Source organism: Danio aesculapii, chromosome 2 (assembly GCF_903798145.1).
Source record: "Danio aesculapii chromosome 2, fDanAes4.1, whole genome shotgun sequence".
NCBI lineage: Eukaryota > Metazoa > Chordata > Actinopteri > Cypriniformes > Danionidae > Danio > Danio aesculapii.
Genome location: NC_079436.1, coordinates 9,312,656 through 9,330,132, shown reverse-complemented (window position 1 = coordinate 9,330,132; position 17,477 = coordinate 9,312,656). Strand labels below are relative to the sequence as shown.

General features: G+C 37.9%; 1 protein-coding gene across 1 annotated transcript in view; it reads left to right on the top strand.

Annotated features, from left to right (window-relative positions):
• Positions 1–13,683, top strand: part of xpr1b (xenotropic and polytropic retrovirus receptor 1b) — a 41,965-nt gene extending 28,282 nt beyond the window's left edge. The window contains exons 7-14 of the mRNA XM_056472281.1: positions 29–231; positions 1,634–1,813; positions 3,661–3,829; positions 3,924–4,118; positions 4,334–4,491; positions 4,595–4,734; positions 8,326–8,547; positions 12,314–13,683. Of these exons, the coding sequence (XP_056328256.1) occupies positions 29–231; positions 1,634–1,813; positions 3,661–3,829; positions 3,924–4,118; positions 4,334–4,491; positions 4,595–4,734; positions 8,326–8,547; positions 12,314–12,368 (1,322 nt within the window). The 3' untranslated portion in view covers positions 12,369–13,683. The remainder of the gene's footprint in view (positions 1–28; positions 232–1,633; positions 1,814–3,660; positions 3,830–3,923; positions 4,119–4,333; positions 4,492–4,594; positions 4,735–8,325; positions 8,548–12,313) is intronic.
• The last annotated feature ends 3,794 nt before the right edge of the window (positions 13,684–17,477 follow it).

Here is a 17,477-nt window from a genome sequence, read left to right as displayed (position 1 = left end):
AATAATTTCTTCTTTTGCACATCTGTAGGTGTGGTGAAACTGGTTGAACACCTAGACGATAAGACGGACGTGTGGCCCTTAATAAGAATTTATCGGGGGGGTTTCCTGCTCATCGAGTTTCTTTTCTTGTTGGGCATTAACACATATGGCTGGAGGCAGGCTGGCGTGAACCACGTTTTAATATTTGAGCTCAACCCCCGCAACAACCTGTCTCATCAACATCTGTTTGAGGTGACTACATTTTAGCATTTAAAGTATATCTGTGATGCAATTTGTATTAAAATTAAATTGTTGCATTGTTGTACATTTTTAGTCTTTTATTTTAAATTAACGAATGCTAAAATTTGATTCGTGAATAAAAAGTGTTTAGTAGTGTGTTGAAAAACCACGGATGGTTTAAAAAAAATGTAAGCAGTGTTTCGAACAGGTATTTTAAGGGGTGGTCCAGAGTGTGTTTTTAGGGCTTGGTTGTGTTTATAAGATGCAAAGCAATGTGTGCTTATGCTTCACTTGTAAAAAATCATTTTTTTTTTCATATATTTTACTTTGATTAAATACAGCTGCTCAGCTAACATGAAAACCACTGTCATATTTCCTAGTTTCTCTGAAATACTCACTCTCAAGAGGCTCTGATTGGTCAGCTAACATAATGTGCTGTGATTCGCAGATTGGCACCACGTCACGCCCCTACAAGCATGCGCTTTTCTGCTGTGTAAATAGTAGCTGTTAGCTGTAGCAGTTGAATCAGACAGAAAATGAAGAGCACACAGCTGAGCCTCACGCCTGCTCTCTAAAATAAAATCTGACAAGAGTCTTTCACATATATTCAGAATAAGCATGTGTAAGTAATATAAAACGTTCACATCTCTTTTGCGAGTGTGTTATTTGAGATGTAGAACGCAGGGAAATCGGTCGCATAGAGAGACACTGGTGAAGATTGTGGGTGTTTAGAGCGGTTTGACGGATAAGAATTTGTAGCTAAATTGTTAGCTGTGCCAAACAGCATTTCCCGTTGTTTACATCCTTGTTTACGTCCTTGCTACAACATACCATTAACACTAGAAACTGTGCATGTAATAGCTTTGTCGGTTGGAGGAGTTCTTAACCGAATTCAGCACTGAACTGGGAGAGATTCTGGAAGCTGTCCTTTGTCAAATGCTAGTTATATCTTTGTTATAATTCTCTGGAACATAATTAAAATTCAGCTGTAAGAACTTCTCTCTTTGTGTCGTGTCCTTTGGAAGCCCAAATACAGAAACGAAACAAGCTCTGTGGAAAAGCAGCGTTTGGACGGCATTTTAGCTTTCTCTGCTATAACATTACAGCCCCTCTGACCACATCCCTTCACTATGCAGGGTGTATGCGCGTAACCTAAAGGGTTTATGAACTCATTAACCCGGATGTATTTTTTTGTTTGCTGTAGGCTTTGCTAAGCTAAAAAGCCAGTGCCTCTTTTTGCATTTAACTTTGAGCATCTTACATTCAGAGATGTCGTTTATGTTCACACAGCTACATTACACATCAACTAAAGTAAAATATGATATCGTAGTGGACCACCCCTTTAAGCTTAGACACTTAGAAAAATTTAATAAATCTAACAGTTAACACATTTCCCCCTTCTTGCTTCCCATAGATTGCTGGTTTCCTTGGAGTTCTCTGGTGTGTCAGTATTCTGTCCTGCCTCTTCGCAGAAAACACATTGATCCCTATACATGTGAACCCTCTAGCTCTATATGGGTTCTTCTTCCTCTTCCTCATCAATCCCTTAAAAACCTGCTACTACAAGTCTCGCTTCTGGCTACTCAAGTTACTGGTAGGTACTTTTTTCATAATGCATTTGTTTAATGTAATTTTTTTCATTTAGACTTCTGCGTTGAGCTTACACAACTTTGGCATAGTCGCATGCATAGACCCTTCAATGTACTCTGCCACGAATCCTGATGCACACCCCTTAGGAAATATATCTACACAATTTGACAATGCAGAGCACAAGATGTGATTGGTTGGCTTGGTTGGGTAGACAGGTATGGGCAGGGCCAAGAGCCATTAGAGCAGAGGAAGACCGGTGGCGTGAGTTTCTTTAAGTGTTGAGTCCCACAGAGGAGCTTTTTATAGATGTTTATGTCTGTCTTTATTTTATGTTTAAATTTGTTGAACGCTTGCCAGTTCCCGCCTCTTTCTTCCCTGAATGCGACTTTGAACTATTACTGTAGCATTGCATGCATTTCTGGCATAAACCCAAAACACGGGCAAAGAAACGGCTAGAATAGCTATAACAACTGGAATACGCTTATTTCACGTGGCCACCATTTTAAAAAACGAAAGCGAGGCTGCGGTGGGAAGAAACCCGAAAGTATAGGATCAGCACTGTAAACATTGCAACAACATGCTGTGGACAACAAACCTACAACTGTTGATATGGTGTAAACATCACTTTATAATCATTCAGTTAAGTTTAATTTAAATTATTAAAAGCATATTAGGCATCAAATCACAATCTCTGTAAGAGCAATACGCTGAAGTGTCCTCCTAGGCTTTAGTTCATTACACCAGGTAAACACCATGGCGACGCTTTACAGCATATGTAACCTGGTAAGCGATAAAACGATGCAGGCCTCTGTAGCACACCCTCGTGTTGTCTGTAATAGTGTTGTCCCGCTACTGAACTTTTAAAAACATCCATTTGCTGCTAACATTTAAGCGCTGCCAAGCGCTTTCTTAAACATCGCTGATTTGCCATAGTATTCACCAGTGCTCAACAGAAATGACTATGATTGGCTGTGAAGGTCATCAGTTCACCACCCTTCACCAAGTGCAAACACAAATACAGGGACCCTGGAGCATTTTAAGGTTGCGAATCAGTCGATTGCTGGTCTGTGTTTGCAGTCAGTAAACATCGGTGAAGTGCAGTGAACTGATGACTTTCACAGTCTATCACAGTCATTTCTTTTGAGCACTGGTGAATACTGTGGCAAATCAGCGCTGTTTAAGAACGATAACAACAGTGCTTAAATGTTAGCGGGAAATTTATTTATTATTTTTTTCAGTATTGAAATTCAGTATCATGACAAGTCTAATATAGAAAAAGAATCAGTTCATTAACTTGAGTTTCATAAATGGCATCTAAAACATGTGTTTGGGAAAGAAAACATTAGCTAACTAGTGCAATTTTCCTTAGCTGAAAATGAAGCCTGATGGCCCTTTTTATTTTCACTATCCATTCAGAACGGACCTTCGGGTCACTCAGAAAGTGGTGAAATGATAAATTTGTGTCACTTTCTTGTCGCTGATAAGAGTTACAGGCAGGTGCACAACGTTCCTGTGTGACTCAGGCGATACTTCCAGGTTTCTTCCCACCGCAGCCTTGATTTCGCTTTTGAAAATGGCCACCGCGTGAAATCAGTCTATAGCGTTTGTGAAATGTTAATTGGCAGAGCAGCACAGACAGAATGCAGAAGTATAAATGCTCATAATGTTGTTGGAGATGTGCAAGGTATGTGGCTTGGGGTAACAGTAATCACTTGGTGCAAAAGAATAAATCAAGCTTTAGCGTTAAATATACTAATGCTTAATGTATTAAATACCATTACATTTGTAATTTGTTTATTAACTTCCTCTCCTTTTTTTCCTGCTGTATTATCCACCTTTTTCTGTTAATAGTTTCGAGTGGTCACTGCTCCATTTCACAGAGTGGGCTTTGCAGATTTCTGGCTGGCTGACCAGCTCAACTCTTTAGTAGTTGTTCTGATGGACCTGGAGTACATGATCTGCTTCTACAGTTTGGAGCTGAACTGGACCAAGTCCGAGGGAGAGCTGTGGATTAAAGAGGGTAAACATAGGCACATCATTGTTTTTGCACTTTCAGAAATCTTCTATTGGACAGCTACTCATGACCTGTCAATGTGTTTTTGTTGACAAATCAGGGCAACGAATTTGTTACTCGTATTCATATGGAGTGCGAGCTGTAATCCAGTGTTTGCCTGCCTGGTTCCGCTTTGTGCAATGCCTGAGACGTTACCGGGACACAAAGCGTGCCTTCCCTCACCTGGTCAACGCTGGCAAATACTCCACTACTTTCTTTGTAGTCATCTTTGCGGCGCTCTTTAAGACGCATTCAGGTAAGCACACGAGCTGTTACATTCTTACTCTAAACATCAAATGCTTCTGATGCTATTTGCAATTCTGTGTTTACCCAACACAGCCTTAATGTTTCCATTCAAAACATGTGAAATATGCAGTATGTTATGATGATACTGTTAAGGGAGCCCATTTGGCTAAACATACAGTCCTGTGCTCATGATCTTGTATGTCACTTTTTCTCTGTCACCATTAGGAGACGAACGCTTTGTCTTCCTTTACATCATGATAGCCTGCAGAATTGTTAACTCCTGCTACACCTTATTGTGGGACCTGAAGATGGACTGGGGTCTGTTTGATCGAAACGCAGGGGAAAACACCCTCCTCAGAGAGGAGATTGTATATCCACAGAAAGTAAGAACACACACACACATTCTCATTTGACTGATTTTGTAGAGAAAAGTCCACCGCATTCACATTTACACTCGTGTTGATTTAATGTGTTCTCTCTCAACAGGCTTACTATTACTGTGCCATAGTAGAAGACATTATCTTGCGCTTTGCGTGGACCATTCCACTTTCTCTTGAAGTTGTCTTTGATCATCCTGTTATTTCTAATGTTTTGGGCACTGTTCTCCCACCGCTGGAGGTCTTCAGGTGGGAAATCCAGCATATATGCATCTCACTAACATATTACAATCCACAACTTTGGGTTAAATGATGATATTTTCTGACATCATAGCTGTATTTCAGCATTCACTATATTGATCAGAATCCATGACTGTATTTATCAGTTCAGCTTATCTGGCCTTTACCCCATCACTAGTCGTATTTTCATCTAAATATGCCAATTAAATTTTTGCGCAAAACTGAAATATCGCATTAAAAATTTGCGAATAAAGCACTGTTTCCATCCAATGAGTCCAAGAGAACAAAAATGCCACTTCTTGATGAACTTGCTCCAAATATCAAAAGAAAAATTGATGTTGCTTTGTTAAGAGAATGCATTTTTCATATATAATAACTAGGGCCATACAAAATCTGCTGACATTTTTTGCTATTTCTGCGCAGAATTTTGTTAAAAATTTGCGGATTTATGCAGAATTATTTTGGGAGTATCGTTACTAAAAATTTAATATGTGAAAAAATAATACATTTTTAACTTTTATTTAACGTTTACAATGCAAATCCAATAAGATAAACTTTTATTGGTTAACAAAGCAAGTGTCTCATATAATATCTCTACTAAAAGACAGAAAATATTACTGTACAAACTGTATTGTAAATAAATCGTTTGAATATTTTCATGTTAGTCAATATTATTACTGAAATTAATTTAAAAACTGAATAAATATAAATTTACACACATTTACACAAGTAAATAAACAAAGTGAATGATGGTCTAAAAATCTGCGGAATTCTGCACGCGCAGATTCCGTGTGGGCCTAATAATAACTTACTTGCTTCTTAGAACATGTAGACGTATCATATTATAGTCATATCCTTTAAGAATCATCTACGCTCGCACTTCTTGGAAGATTTGTGCGTTCCTCTGATGTTTTTCCATCAAGGATGGTCGTCTCTTCTTTCTTGTATATAACATTTAAAAATGTTCGCACCTCATCGTCCACCCAAACATACAGTCCCTGTTACTTTCCGCCACTTTTCTTATCACATGATTTGTTAAAACAAAATCACGTGACTTTTTTTTTTATGCACCTGCTGGAATTTATTGAGTAGATGCGATTCCATCGTACTCTTTACATTTTTTATTATCGAATAAAAAGTTTATCCTACTCAATCTTTTTATGTGCATATTGGTTTATGTGCATATATGCATATTGGTATGTGCATACAGTGTTCCGATTTTGCTTAAAATCAAGATCACGATTTTCTCAAGATTCTGTAGATGTAAATTAAAGGTTAATATGAGTAAGCTAATATTGGTATTCTCAAACATATGGTCAAACAACAAGAATAAAATTAGGCCTATGTGTAGGTCTACTTTTGGTTAAAATGCTAAATTTAGACTTTGAATGGTGGACTTTAAATTTGTCCAGGTTGTTATTGCACAGTAAAGTGATTACATCAGAATACAAATATTCATAATTCTAAAGTTGAATTATTTTGGTTGAGACATGCTTGCAAACAAATTAGACCTTTTTTTCCACTGGTAAAATCAGACATTTGTCATTATCAGATTCCCTCATTCATCATATAGAGGCTAGTGTAGTTATACTCACCCAGCAAACATTTATTTTCATGCACTTTGTGTTCGCTATGAAAGAAATAAACATATCAAACGCTTGTCGTAATTATAACTCTAAAATGCGATATGATTATTTAAATGATGTGCACGCTTTCGGTTTACTTTAACTGCCGAGTGCGCTCATGTCATGGCTGCTGTCACTCTGAGGAAAATAACATACATACAAATCGTACATCCTGTGTGGCTCTCAAACGATCGCTCTGTGCAGCAAACTGAACGTTATTTACAACTTTACTACATGTTATTTACAGTCTATGTAGGTTCTGTTCAGTAAAGTAGACATCATCGGGCATGCTCGCGTCCTCTCAGTAGTAAACAAACAGTGCATCAGCTCACGTGTCATTTCGTGGCCGCAAATACATCATTACATGAAGACAGAAATAACATTTTGGGGTGAATTTTATATATTAGGAAATGAATATATATATGAAATATATATATTAGGTGGGCATAGATTAATTTTTTTAAATCTAGATTAATTTTACTGTAATCTTGGAATTAATCTAGATTAAAATGGCTCATCTGAATTCTGCTGAAGGCATTCAGAATATGTGTGCTACCCAAATAATGACTAAAAGTAAGTCTTTGAGAACGGGTTTCTCAAGCCAGGTGGCGCATTAGACCATTTCCAAAATTCATCACAAACAGCTTGAGAAACTGTTCTACTATGATAATTGGTGATGTTCAATAAGATGTACTTGTGTTTACTAACTGTTTATTCAGTTAAACATAATTTTTGTAGGCCTGCATAAGCTCTAAACAGCGTTTTTTTTTTTTTTTTGATGACCTTAATCCGACTAAAGTCAAACTGAACTAAACAGAAGCGGATTTAAGACATGTGGAGTATGCATATATTAGTGGCATTACTGAAGTAAACACCGCAATCAAACTATTACCGTCATGTAGGTCTTTTCACCATATTTTCCGACAAGATCCACACACGCAGCTGTCAGTAAAGGACCACACTCACATTGCGAAATATGGACGTTTTTTCTTTCCATTTGGCATGCGTTATTAAATTCCATAACACTCTCACCAGTCCTTACTCATTATTTGCATCTAATACCTGTTTGTCACGGGGGCATGAATGAAATGTTCATGAGTGAAGGTGAAACTGCCGAACTGCAGTTAAAGTCACCCACAATTACAGGAAACTCTTCCATGAAAGCACTTCACGTAAACACCTTCATTATATTATTATCTATTAAGGCAAATAACAAGATTACAAATGTCCATGTAAGCGTAGTCAGTAGTGTTTTCGAAGTAAGTTAAAGATCCAGAAGGGCATCCTGCTGATTTGATTCAGAAGGGCACTTTTTTGTCAGACGGTCCACCGTTTTGACTTTCATTCACCATCATTCTTTTTAAAAAGCAGCCGGTCCATGTAGGCACGTCACGTTTGATGTGGTAATTTCACAGTAGGAATACACGGGTTGGAAGACTCGTTCTCGCCCTACAGTGCAATTCGGCCAGGTATACATCCGCACTAAAATATTAAGGTGAAAGTCATCATAGCTTGCGGAGAACAGACCCAGCTCCCAACTCATCGCCGTTAATCTATTCTCAAAGATATTTTTTTATTGCCCGATAAGAGTCTCGCGTCAACGCAGCACGTTAACGCCGATAACAGCCCAGCACTAATATGTATATATAGTATGTTACACTTTTAACACCGTTTGGAGGTGTCCATGTTGCTGATCAACATATATAAAACAATCTGAAGACTTGTGAAACCTCCTTTATGCTTCTCCTGAACTTTAAAATATAATTGGCTGAATCGTAGAGATGCTGGATTAAGATCATGTGGGACGGGGGGTGGATTGAGATCGTTATCTTGTTTCGATTAATCACGCTGCCCTTTGATATTCCAAAATGCGCATACAAATAGATGGATGGAAACACAGCTAGTGTCTGCTGAAGTGAATTGCGTATCAGCTTTCAGCAGAAAAGGATTATCCTCATCATCCTTCTCGTTTCAGGCGCTTTGTTTGGAACTTCTTCCGTCTGGAGAACGAACACCTGAATAACTGTGGTGAGTTCAGAGCGGTCCGGGACATCTCGGTGGCACCTCTGAACGCCGATGACCAGACGCTGCTGGAACAGATGATGGACCAGGAGGACGGTGTGAGGAACAGACTAGGAAAGAAGAACTGGAAGAGGAGCTACAGCATGTCCTTGAGACGACCGCGGCTCTCCTCCCAGTACGTACAAACAGTACATCAGCAGAATCCAAACAAGCCCAATTTAGTTTTAAACATGAGGAGACTTAGAGAAATCATGAACACCAGGCATTCCTGGCATTTTGTAAATTACTTTCCAGCAGTCCAGTAGTTTTGTGAATGTTCTTTAGGGAACCCAGTCTGTTTAACCAGTTCATTCACCAGAATTTTCCAGTTTCATTAGTTGTGATTAGGATAAAGATTTTCAAAAAAATTGCTACTAGGGATATAGCAATTCACCGTGAGCCAGTTGAAAATTGATTCAATTATGTGATGATTCAATCCGATAGAAATGTTGAACGAATCGCGATACATTTTTGAACAGAAGGGACGCTGTTTCTACAGGCGTAAACTCGCTTTACCTGCACATCAGCGGCGAGCAAGAGTTAAAGGACAACGGTGAAGTGCGCCAGACAAAACACAAACTTGTGTACAAATACTGCGAGAAGACGTTTACTTACACTAACAGAACCACGAATATGATGGACATAAACTGTCAGCACAGTGAAAAACTACTGTCACAGACGTCTATATGCAAAAATACGATTAATAAGCCAAACCATGCGGACCGGATCATTTGCAGCACCGCTTCATGCGGATCATGCGTTGCATCAGTGTTTTCATACTGAAAGTGTAAAGATGTTTATGCATATTTTAATCATTTGCTTATTATTATTAAATATTTAAAATGTTCAAGATTTTCTCTTAAGTGTATCACACTTATACTAATTTATTATACAAGTAATATTAATTAATCTCCTTCATAATCATCTTCAACTCCTGTCTCTATCCTACTATATAATTAGTAAATTTATAATCAGTATTTTATGCCAGTGGCCAGTCCCCAGCAGCAGTTTAGTGCAGATATATATATAAAACCTGCCCAAGGCTTTTTTTTATAATAATGATGCTTTTACACCTTGCGTTTTGCATGTTTGTGTGCGCACTCACGAGGCGTGAAAATATTACCAGTGTTCGTGTGCCTTCCTTATCGTCTGATGACTGATGATTTATTGTCCTGCTGTGAGACCCCTCCCCCTCTTACATGGCAGATTGTAGAATCAGAAATACAGCAAATGCCCCCTGGTATGTTAGAGTTGAAAAAATTAAAAAAAAAAAAAAAAAAATACTCTGTTTATGTGATATGATCTGTAATAACATACCAAGTAATATTAGCCATGTAATAAACACACTGAGAAGGAAATCAGTGCAAAGCACTATACGCAGTTTTAAGTAAAGCATTTTAAATTCTGAAACATACAGATGTTTTTATAGTGTAATGACTCCAAAAAAATTGTATTTGACATAGGAAATACAAAAGATTTTTTTTGTTTTGTAAAACGCATTTTTTAAGTAAAAATAGATATATTTATGTCATTTGAAGTCTGATTTTGAGCAAATTTAAAGGGTCACTAACACTGTTTTTTCTTTTACTTTTTACTGTACTGTATCGTAAATGCATCTTATGGTGTGACAGCAAAAATGAAGAGAAAGTCTCTTAATATTATACAAATAGCATGAGAGTGATTTATCTTCATTGTTGGACACTTATCCTCATTTAGTGCTATCTATTTGATATGACATTATGAATACTTTTCTCCATTACTTGTTGAACAGTTTCAATAAAAAGGGTAAGGTCACACAATACGACAACAAAACGTAACAATTTTATAGTGGTTCCAAAAAAGTAAAATATGGGAGAAATTCAGAGGCAAAAATGTAACAGGTGCAGGTCATGGGCTTCACTGGGGGCTTCAGTCACATGATCTTGAACAGGGTCCTTCAGCTAGCTTTCCATGGTATTGCCCATTTAAAATTAGCATATAGTGTCACACCAGAGAACATGCTTTTCAGTGACAACAAGTTCCTATGATTTTAGAAATACACTCACCGGCCACTTTATCATGTACACCTTACTACTACCGGGTTGGACCCCCTTGTGCCTTAAGAGCTGCCTTAATCCTTTGTGGCATAGATTCAACAAGGTACTGGAAATATTCCTCAGAAATTTTGCTCCATATTGACACAATAGCATCACGCAGATGTTGCAGATTTGTCGGCTGCACATCCATAATGTGAATCTCTCGTTCCACCACATCTCAATCCAATAGAGCACCTTTGGGATCTAGTGACTTTGGAGGCCATTTGAGTACAGTGAACTCATTGTCATGTTCAAGAAACCAGTCTGAGATGACTCCCGTTCGACATGTGGTGCGTTCAGAGATGCTCTTCTACATACCTCAGTTGTAACGAGTGGTTATTTGAGTTACTGTTGCCTTTCTGTCAGCTGTAACCAGTCTGACCATTCTCCTCTGACCTCTGGCTTCAACAAGGCATTTGCGCCAGAACTGCCACTCACTGGATATTTTCTCTTTTTCGGACCATTCTCTGTAAACCCTAGAGATGGTTGTGCATGACAATCCCATTAGATCAGCAGTTTCTGAAATTCTCAGACCAGCCCGTCTAGCACAAACAATCATGCCACATTCAAAGTCACTTAAATCACCTTTCTTCCCCATTCTGATGCTTATTTTGAACTGCAGCAGATCGTCTTGACCATGTCTACATGCCTAAATGTGTTTCTGCCACATGATTGGCTGATCAGAAATTTGCATTAACGAGCAGTTAGAAAGGTGTACCTAATAAAGTGGCCGGTGAGTGCATATTGGATGAATTATTGCCATTTACAAAAATAACCACATTTTATGATTTCCTTTTTAATTTATAAGAGTTGTAATTTATAAACTATGCTTTTGAGACGGTTATACCACAGGAGAATTTATGAGATTTGACTTAAAAATGAAATAACACAGCAGTTTTATAACAACAAGTCAATGGGAGCTGAAGAAATGTTGACTATTTACTGCATTTTAAATAATGACAACACTAATTATATACATTTTTGTCATTCGTGACTGAAAATCACATCAACAACTTATACGTCAAACAATCAATAAATACATTTTTAATGTCATGTTTGGCTCTAGGGGTGTAACGGATCATACGTGATTCATATAGATCACAACCCATGGTTCGGAACAAACGTGACCTGCGGATCAATATTTTTTTTTCTTGTAGATTTATCCTAATTTTGTAACTTTCATCATTCAAATCACATGGATGAAAGCATTTAGGATTTCCTGTAAAATATAACGATGAGGGAAGAAGTTGTGGTAGGTTTCCTAGGTTATTAAAGGTGTTTTATGTCACTACTTGTTTAGCCTGTATTAATGCATTCAGTGTAAGCTGATACCTAATATGGTAAATAAGATTATATATTTAATTTTTTACATTTATATATATTTTTTTAATCGCAAAATTGTCTGCAAGCTTCTGGGAATTGCCGCCACAAAATCATTTTTATCGCAAGAAATTTTGAAAAATCATGAAACACTAGGGGGTCTGATTTAGCGTTATCAGCAACAGTAGCAGTGAATTTTTCAAAGTCCTGAATATTTTATTTATTTTTATTTTTTCAACTGATTTTTTTTTATTAAATTTTTTTTAATTACAGGTTCTAAGTGTCTTGCAGTGCAGTTTTTGTAATAAATGGAAAGCAAATTACATTTGTCTCCTCCTTTTTTGGCTGATCCGAAAAATGGTCTAATCCGTGACTAAAAAACCCTAATGTGATCCGAACCGTGAGATTTGTGATCTGTTACACCACTATTAGCCTCCGATGCCCATCATACAGATGCCTTCATAATGATGCGTTTGACGCTTAAATATGTCTATTTATTTCTTTCAGGTCGAAGGTCCGAGACACCAAAGTCCTGATCGAGGACACCGATGACGACACCTGACCCCGGCGTCCTCTGTGGCTCGAGAAAATGTTTTTTAAAGGACCACCATAGACCTCCATGAGCCTTGACTCTTCAGAAGCTATTCAATCAATCCATCACAAAGCTGCCTGACTTACACACACATTTCACACTGACGCGCCACTTAGTTACTGTACTGTTTTTCATTCCTTCGCTACCGCCTTGAGCATTTTTGTGACGATCCAGTAAGCGGAAGACACAAAAAATGAATTCAAAGGACGGTGTGTAGAAAAACGTCACAAACATGACGGGACGGCGCTTGTTTTAATCAAACACCTGACTGTGTACGCGCCATCGGAACAGACGTGATCAATCGCTCACTTTGGATACTTTGACTTTTACGACTAGTCGACGACGAGATATTTACGACGAGTATGAAGACGTTCATATAGTGACACGTGAACTGCTTTACCCTCATTCATTCGATTTATACTTTTTTTTTTGTTTTGAATGTACATTTCATTGTTATTTATGTGAAGGAGAGATGCCTTGAACGTTGCTTTAAAGAAAATCTTTTAGATAAACAAACAAGGATATTTACCTTGGACCTTTCGACCAAACCCTCAGGTGGATCTGAAGGACATTTATGATTACTTTTCCAGTCGTTAGCCTTTTTCAATACAAACCGCTCTAAAATGCCAAATGGGAATTTATGCCTGTGTTTGTTCCTTCTCGTGTCTTAAAATAGTTTTGAAGAGGTGCTGCTTTGTAGACCCTTTGCTTTAAAAGTGTCATGCTCACATTAAGAGCAAGCCAAATATCTGAAGCATTCCTTGAAAACATTTCACTATAAAGCTGAAAACTCCATTTGTTTTTACGTTTTAAACACACACAGACGTTATCAACCATCACATTCCACTGAAGTAGCATTCCTCATGTGCGATCTTGATTTCTTTTTATTTATTTTTGTCGATCAGTGTCTTCCAGAGCAATTCAGGCCACCTGAGGGTTCCAGAGGTTCAAAACGGCACCTTTTTCTCTTTTTATTTTTTGGTCGGCTTCTCCTGATACACAAAGCTCAACGAGTTTCTGTGGGAATTGTTCGTAAAACTTGTGCAAAATCACATTCAATTTAACGTGATCGATTATGCAAGCGTGGTTTTCTGAATGGTTCTTCCCAGGTAGTTCTCATACGTTTTGATCAGAAGTGTGTTCTTGTACCTCAACAGGAGATTCGTTCAACTACATTGCAATACTCAAAAGACTCTCAGCGGCTACACCTCACATACTCTGTCATGTACTACTGTCCCAAGTCAATTCTTGGACCAAAATAAAAAGAAAATCTGTTTCTGTTCTCCTCTGGCGTTCAGACTCATTTTCAAATCGGTTTTATTTTTTGTGATGTGGGACACCCATTTTACACAGGTCAGATTGATTATTTGGTGTCATAGGGAAAACACTGTGAACCCTATTACTAGGGGTGTAACCTACACTGGTCTCACGGTTCGGTTATGATTATCATGCGGTTTATTCGGTTCAATTCGATACCTCGGTGCATTCACGATGCTTTCCATACATAATTAGATTTTTTCTTCACAACACAAGAAGTTTTTTTTTATTAAAATCTATAAATATCATAATATTTATGTATTATTGATAATACAATTTTGTCCTTTAATACAGCAGAGAGATATATGAGCTGTACATCTGTACATTTGGCCTGCTCAAAGAAAACACTCTTTTTGAATGGATCAAACTAAACTCCAATACATGCACAGAAGACACCCTGAGTATTTATAGCCAATAAACTCATGTAACTATTATCCCGCTTTCTTTTTGAGCACTGACAGGCGAGGCCTTACACCCCTATGATTGGTCATTGTCTTCACCCGCTCAACATAAAGGGCTGCGATTGGCTTTAAAAATGAAAGTGCTGTTCACAGTTGAGTGACGTGGGAAGAACAGCCGCGGTTATAGTCTACATGCGCATAAGACGCGGTTATCACAGGTAATCCATAACAGACACAGTGGAGAAAACTCGCACCTCAGGCACGCTCGTGTCTGGATCCACAAGTTCCAAAGTGAGAGAGGTGGAGATGGATTTTTACAGCATTTCTCTCTAGTAGTGAAATAGCGGCTCGTGTGCTTTGCCTTCTTCAGTGTCAATGAAAAACTGTCCAGCAAACTCACAAGTACTTGAATTGTGCATAATTATCTACCTTTTAAGTAGTAGGAGTGTTTTATTTACTCGCCCTCGCCTACTTCACCATAGTGTTCTGCTGCGACATCGCACATAGGAGATAAATGATGTCAACACGTAATAACCGGTTATGATCTATTACTGAAGTGAAATCGAATTGTCCCTTTCTGCATAGCTGTGCTCCAAAGAAACACTTAATTTTGACACCCCTACCTTTTACCCTGTGAAAATCACCTCAGTTTACAGCTACTTGTTTCGGTTTATGTCTCTTTAAATGATAATGAGCTGCTGCAGGCTCCGCCCCTCACTGATCGCGAATGGATGGTGAGCAGTGTTATTAGAGTCGGGGTTTTCTTGCACAATTGGGATCTTCTGAAAATGCACGAACGTTTTTGGGGGCTGTTTTTGTAATGTGAAAATGTATCTTTCTCACAAATGGAAAATGAAAGCAGAGTTGTTTCTTAAAGGCGCAGTATGTTGTGTTGAACTAAGTATTGCAGCCAAAATGAACCATATTGGTTGGGGGTTTTTCACCCGGCCACAAGTCCTTTGACTTGACGCACATGGAAGTTGCCAGATTGATGTCACCAAACAGAGCAAGTGTACTTGAAATATGGCCTTACATGGTAAGCAGATCAGCTAATGTTTACATTTGTAATATTGGTATGGTTTGCTAATTAAAAGAACACCACATGGATTTTTTCAAGTGTGAACCTGCAGCAAGGTGGCTAAGTGGTTAGCATGGACAATAAGCGCAGGTTTTCAAATGAGAATAATTGACTTTAGCATTGTTTTTCAGATATAAGTATGTTCCCTTAGCGTGTTTCCTTAATATCAGCAAATATACACTCACTGGCCACTTTATTAGGTACACTTTACTAGAGTTGCACCCCTTTTTGCCTTCAGAACTGCCTTAATCCTTCGTGGCATAGATTCAGCAAGGTACTGGAAATTCTCCTCAGAGATTTTAGTCCATATTGACGTGATAGCATCACAAAGTTGCTGCAGATTTGTACATCCATGATGCGAATCTCCCGTTCCACCACATCCCAAAGGTGCTCTATTGGATTGAGATATGTTGACTGTGGAGGCCATTTGAGTAAAATGAACTCATTATCATGTTCAAGAAACCAGTCTGAGATGATTTGCACTTTATGACATGGCGCGTTATCCTGCTGGAAGTGACCATAAAGGGATGGACATGGTCTGCAACAATACTCAGGTAGGCTGTGACGTTGACACGATGCTCAATTGGTACTAATGGGCCCAAAGTGTGCCAAGAAATGCCAACTGTGTGATGCTATCATGTCAGTATGGACTTAAAATCTCTGAGGAATATTTCCAGTACCTTGTTGAATCTATGCAACAAAGGATTGGGGCAGTTCTGAAGCCAAAAGGGAGTCCAACCTGGTACTAGTAAGGTATACCTAATAAAGTGGCCGGTGAGTGTATCCATGTATTATAAAACATCAGAGATGTGGTAAACCTTGCCCTTTGTGGTAATCTAATAATTGACTGTAATTGGACAAGGAATAAAAATGGGCTACTTTTCATTCCTTTTGAGTTGGGAAATCGTCTTAGACCTGGCAACCCTGATGGTAGGCCAAAAATCATTGATAGGATTTTAGTTGTAATTATTTCTGGGTGAACTATATTTAGCATGGATGGGGTATAATGATGTTTAATATCTGAATAACTACTGGTTATCATTTTTTACTTGAACAAAAAAGAGACCTTCACCTTGAATATATTAGGGAAGTGGGTAAAGTCAAGTCTGTTTTATGTTACGAGTGTGAGCATGAACAGTTTCTGGCTGTAGCTCACTTAAAGGGATAGTTCACCCAAAAATTTATGCGTCATCACCACTAAAGATGTTCTAAACTTTTCTGATGAGCACAAGACAAGATATTCTGAAGGGTGTTGGGGAATAAATCAGCCATTGACATCCAAAAAAATACTATGAAAGTCAATGGCTTTTTTTACAACATTCATCCATGATCACATAGTAGTGCTCTATCCATGTATGATCCATTTAACAGTTAATTAATGGTCCTTTTTCACAAAGACTCGCAGACACACTGGCACAGAAGTGCTTTTGGATGAAGTGTGTCTCTACAGAGGCTTGAGTGAATGAAGTCTCACAGAAAGTCGACAGACAATGAGCTGCTTAAGTTCAGATGCTTGTTGAAGAGCCATTCAGTGCCAGCCTCCATTCCTACATACAAACCTCCAACCTGTGCAAACCACTGCAGCTCATTTCTAAACACACAAGACACAACAATAAATCTAAATGTGCAGTTCAAAAGCACTTTCATTAACACGAGGTGCATGTTTTGCAGTCACATTACAGTAACAGTCTTTAATCTGAATGAAGGCAACTAAAGTGAAGCATTTGAAGAATTAGTTCACCCAAAAATAACAAAAAAACTTTCTTTGTGTCATTCTAATCCCCTGAGGCCTCCATTCATCTTCAAAACACAAATTTAAATGGAGTCCAGGAGCTCTCTCATCCAGAAAAGGAACCAAAACATTCAGTGTGACTTGAAATAAGTTCAACTGTAATCAAATGAAGCTACAAGAACACTTTTTTGCAGCAAAAATATAAATCCCACCAGTGCCGATATAAAGCCACATTGGCTTTATATATATATATATATATATATATATATATATATATATATATATATATATATATATATATATATACCTATATACATACATACATATATACCTATATACATACATATATATATATATATATATATATATATATATATATATATATATATATATATATATATATATATATAAACACAACAGTTCTGTCTGGTTCTTGAATCTGATTGGCTGATAGCCGTGAGATATTTTGCCAGTAACAGCACACAAAGGCCTCTTCACCTTTGTGTATTAATCTGCCCACATACAAGCAGAGATTGCTCTACATTTTGACA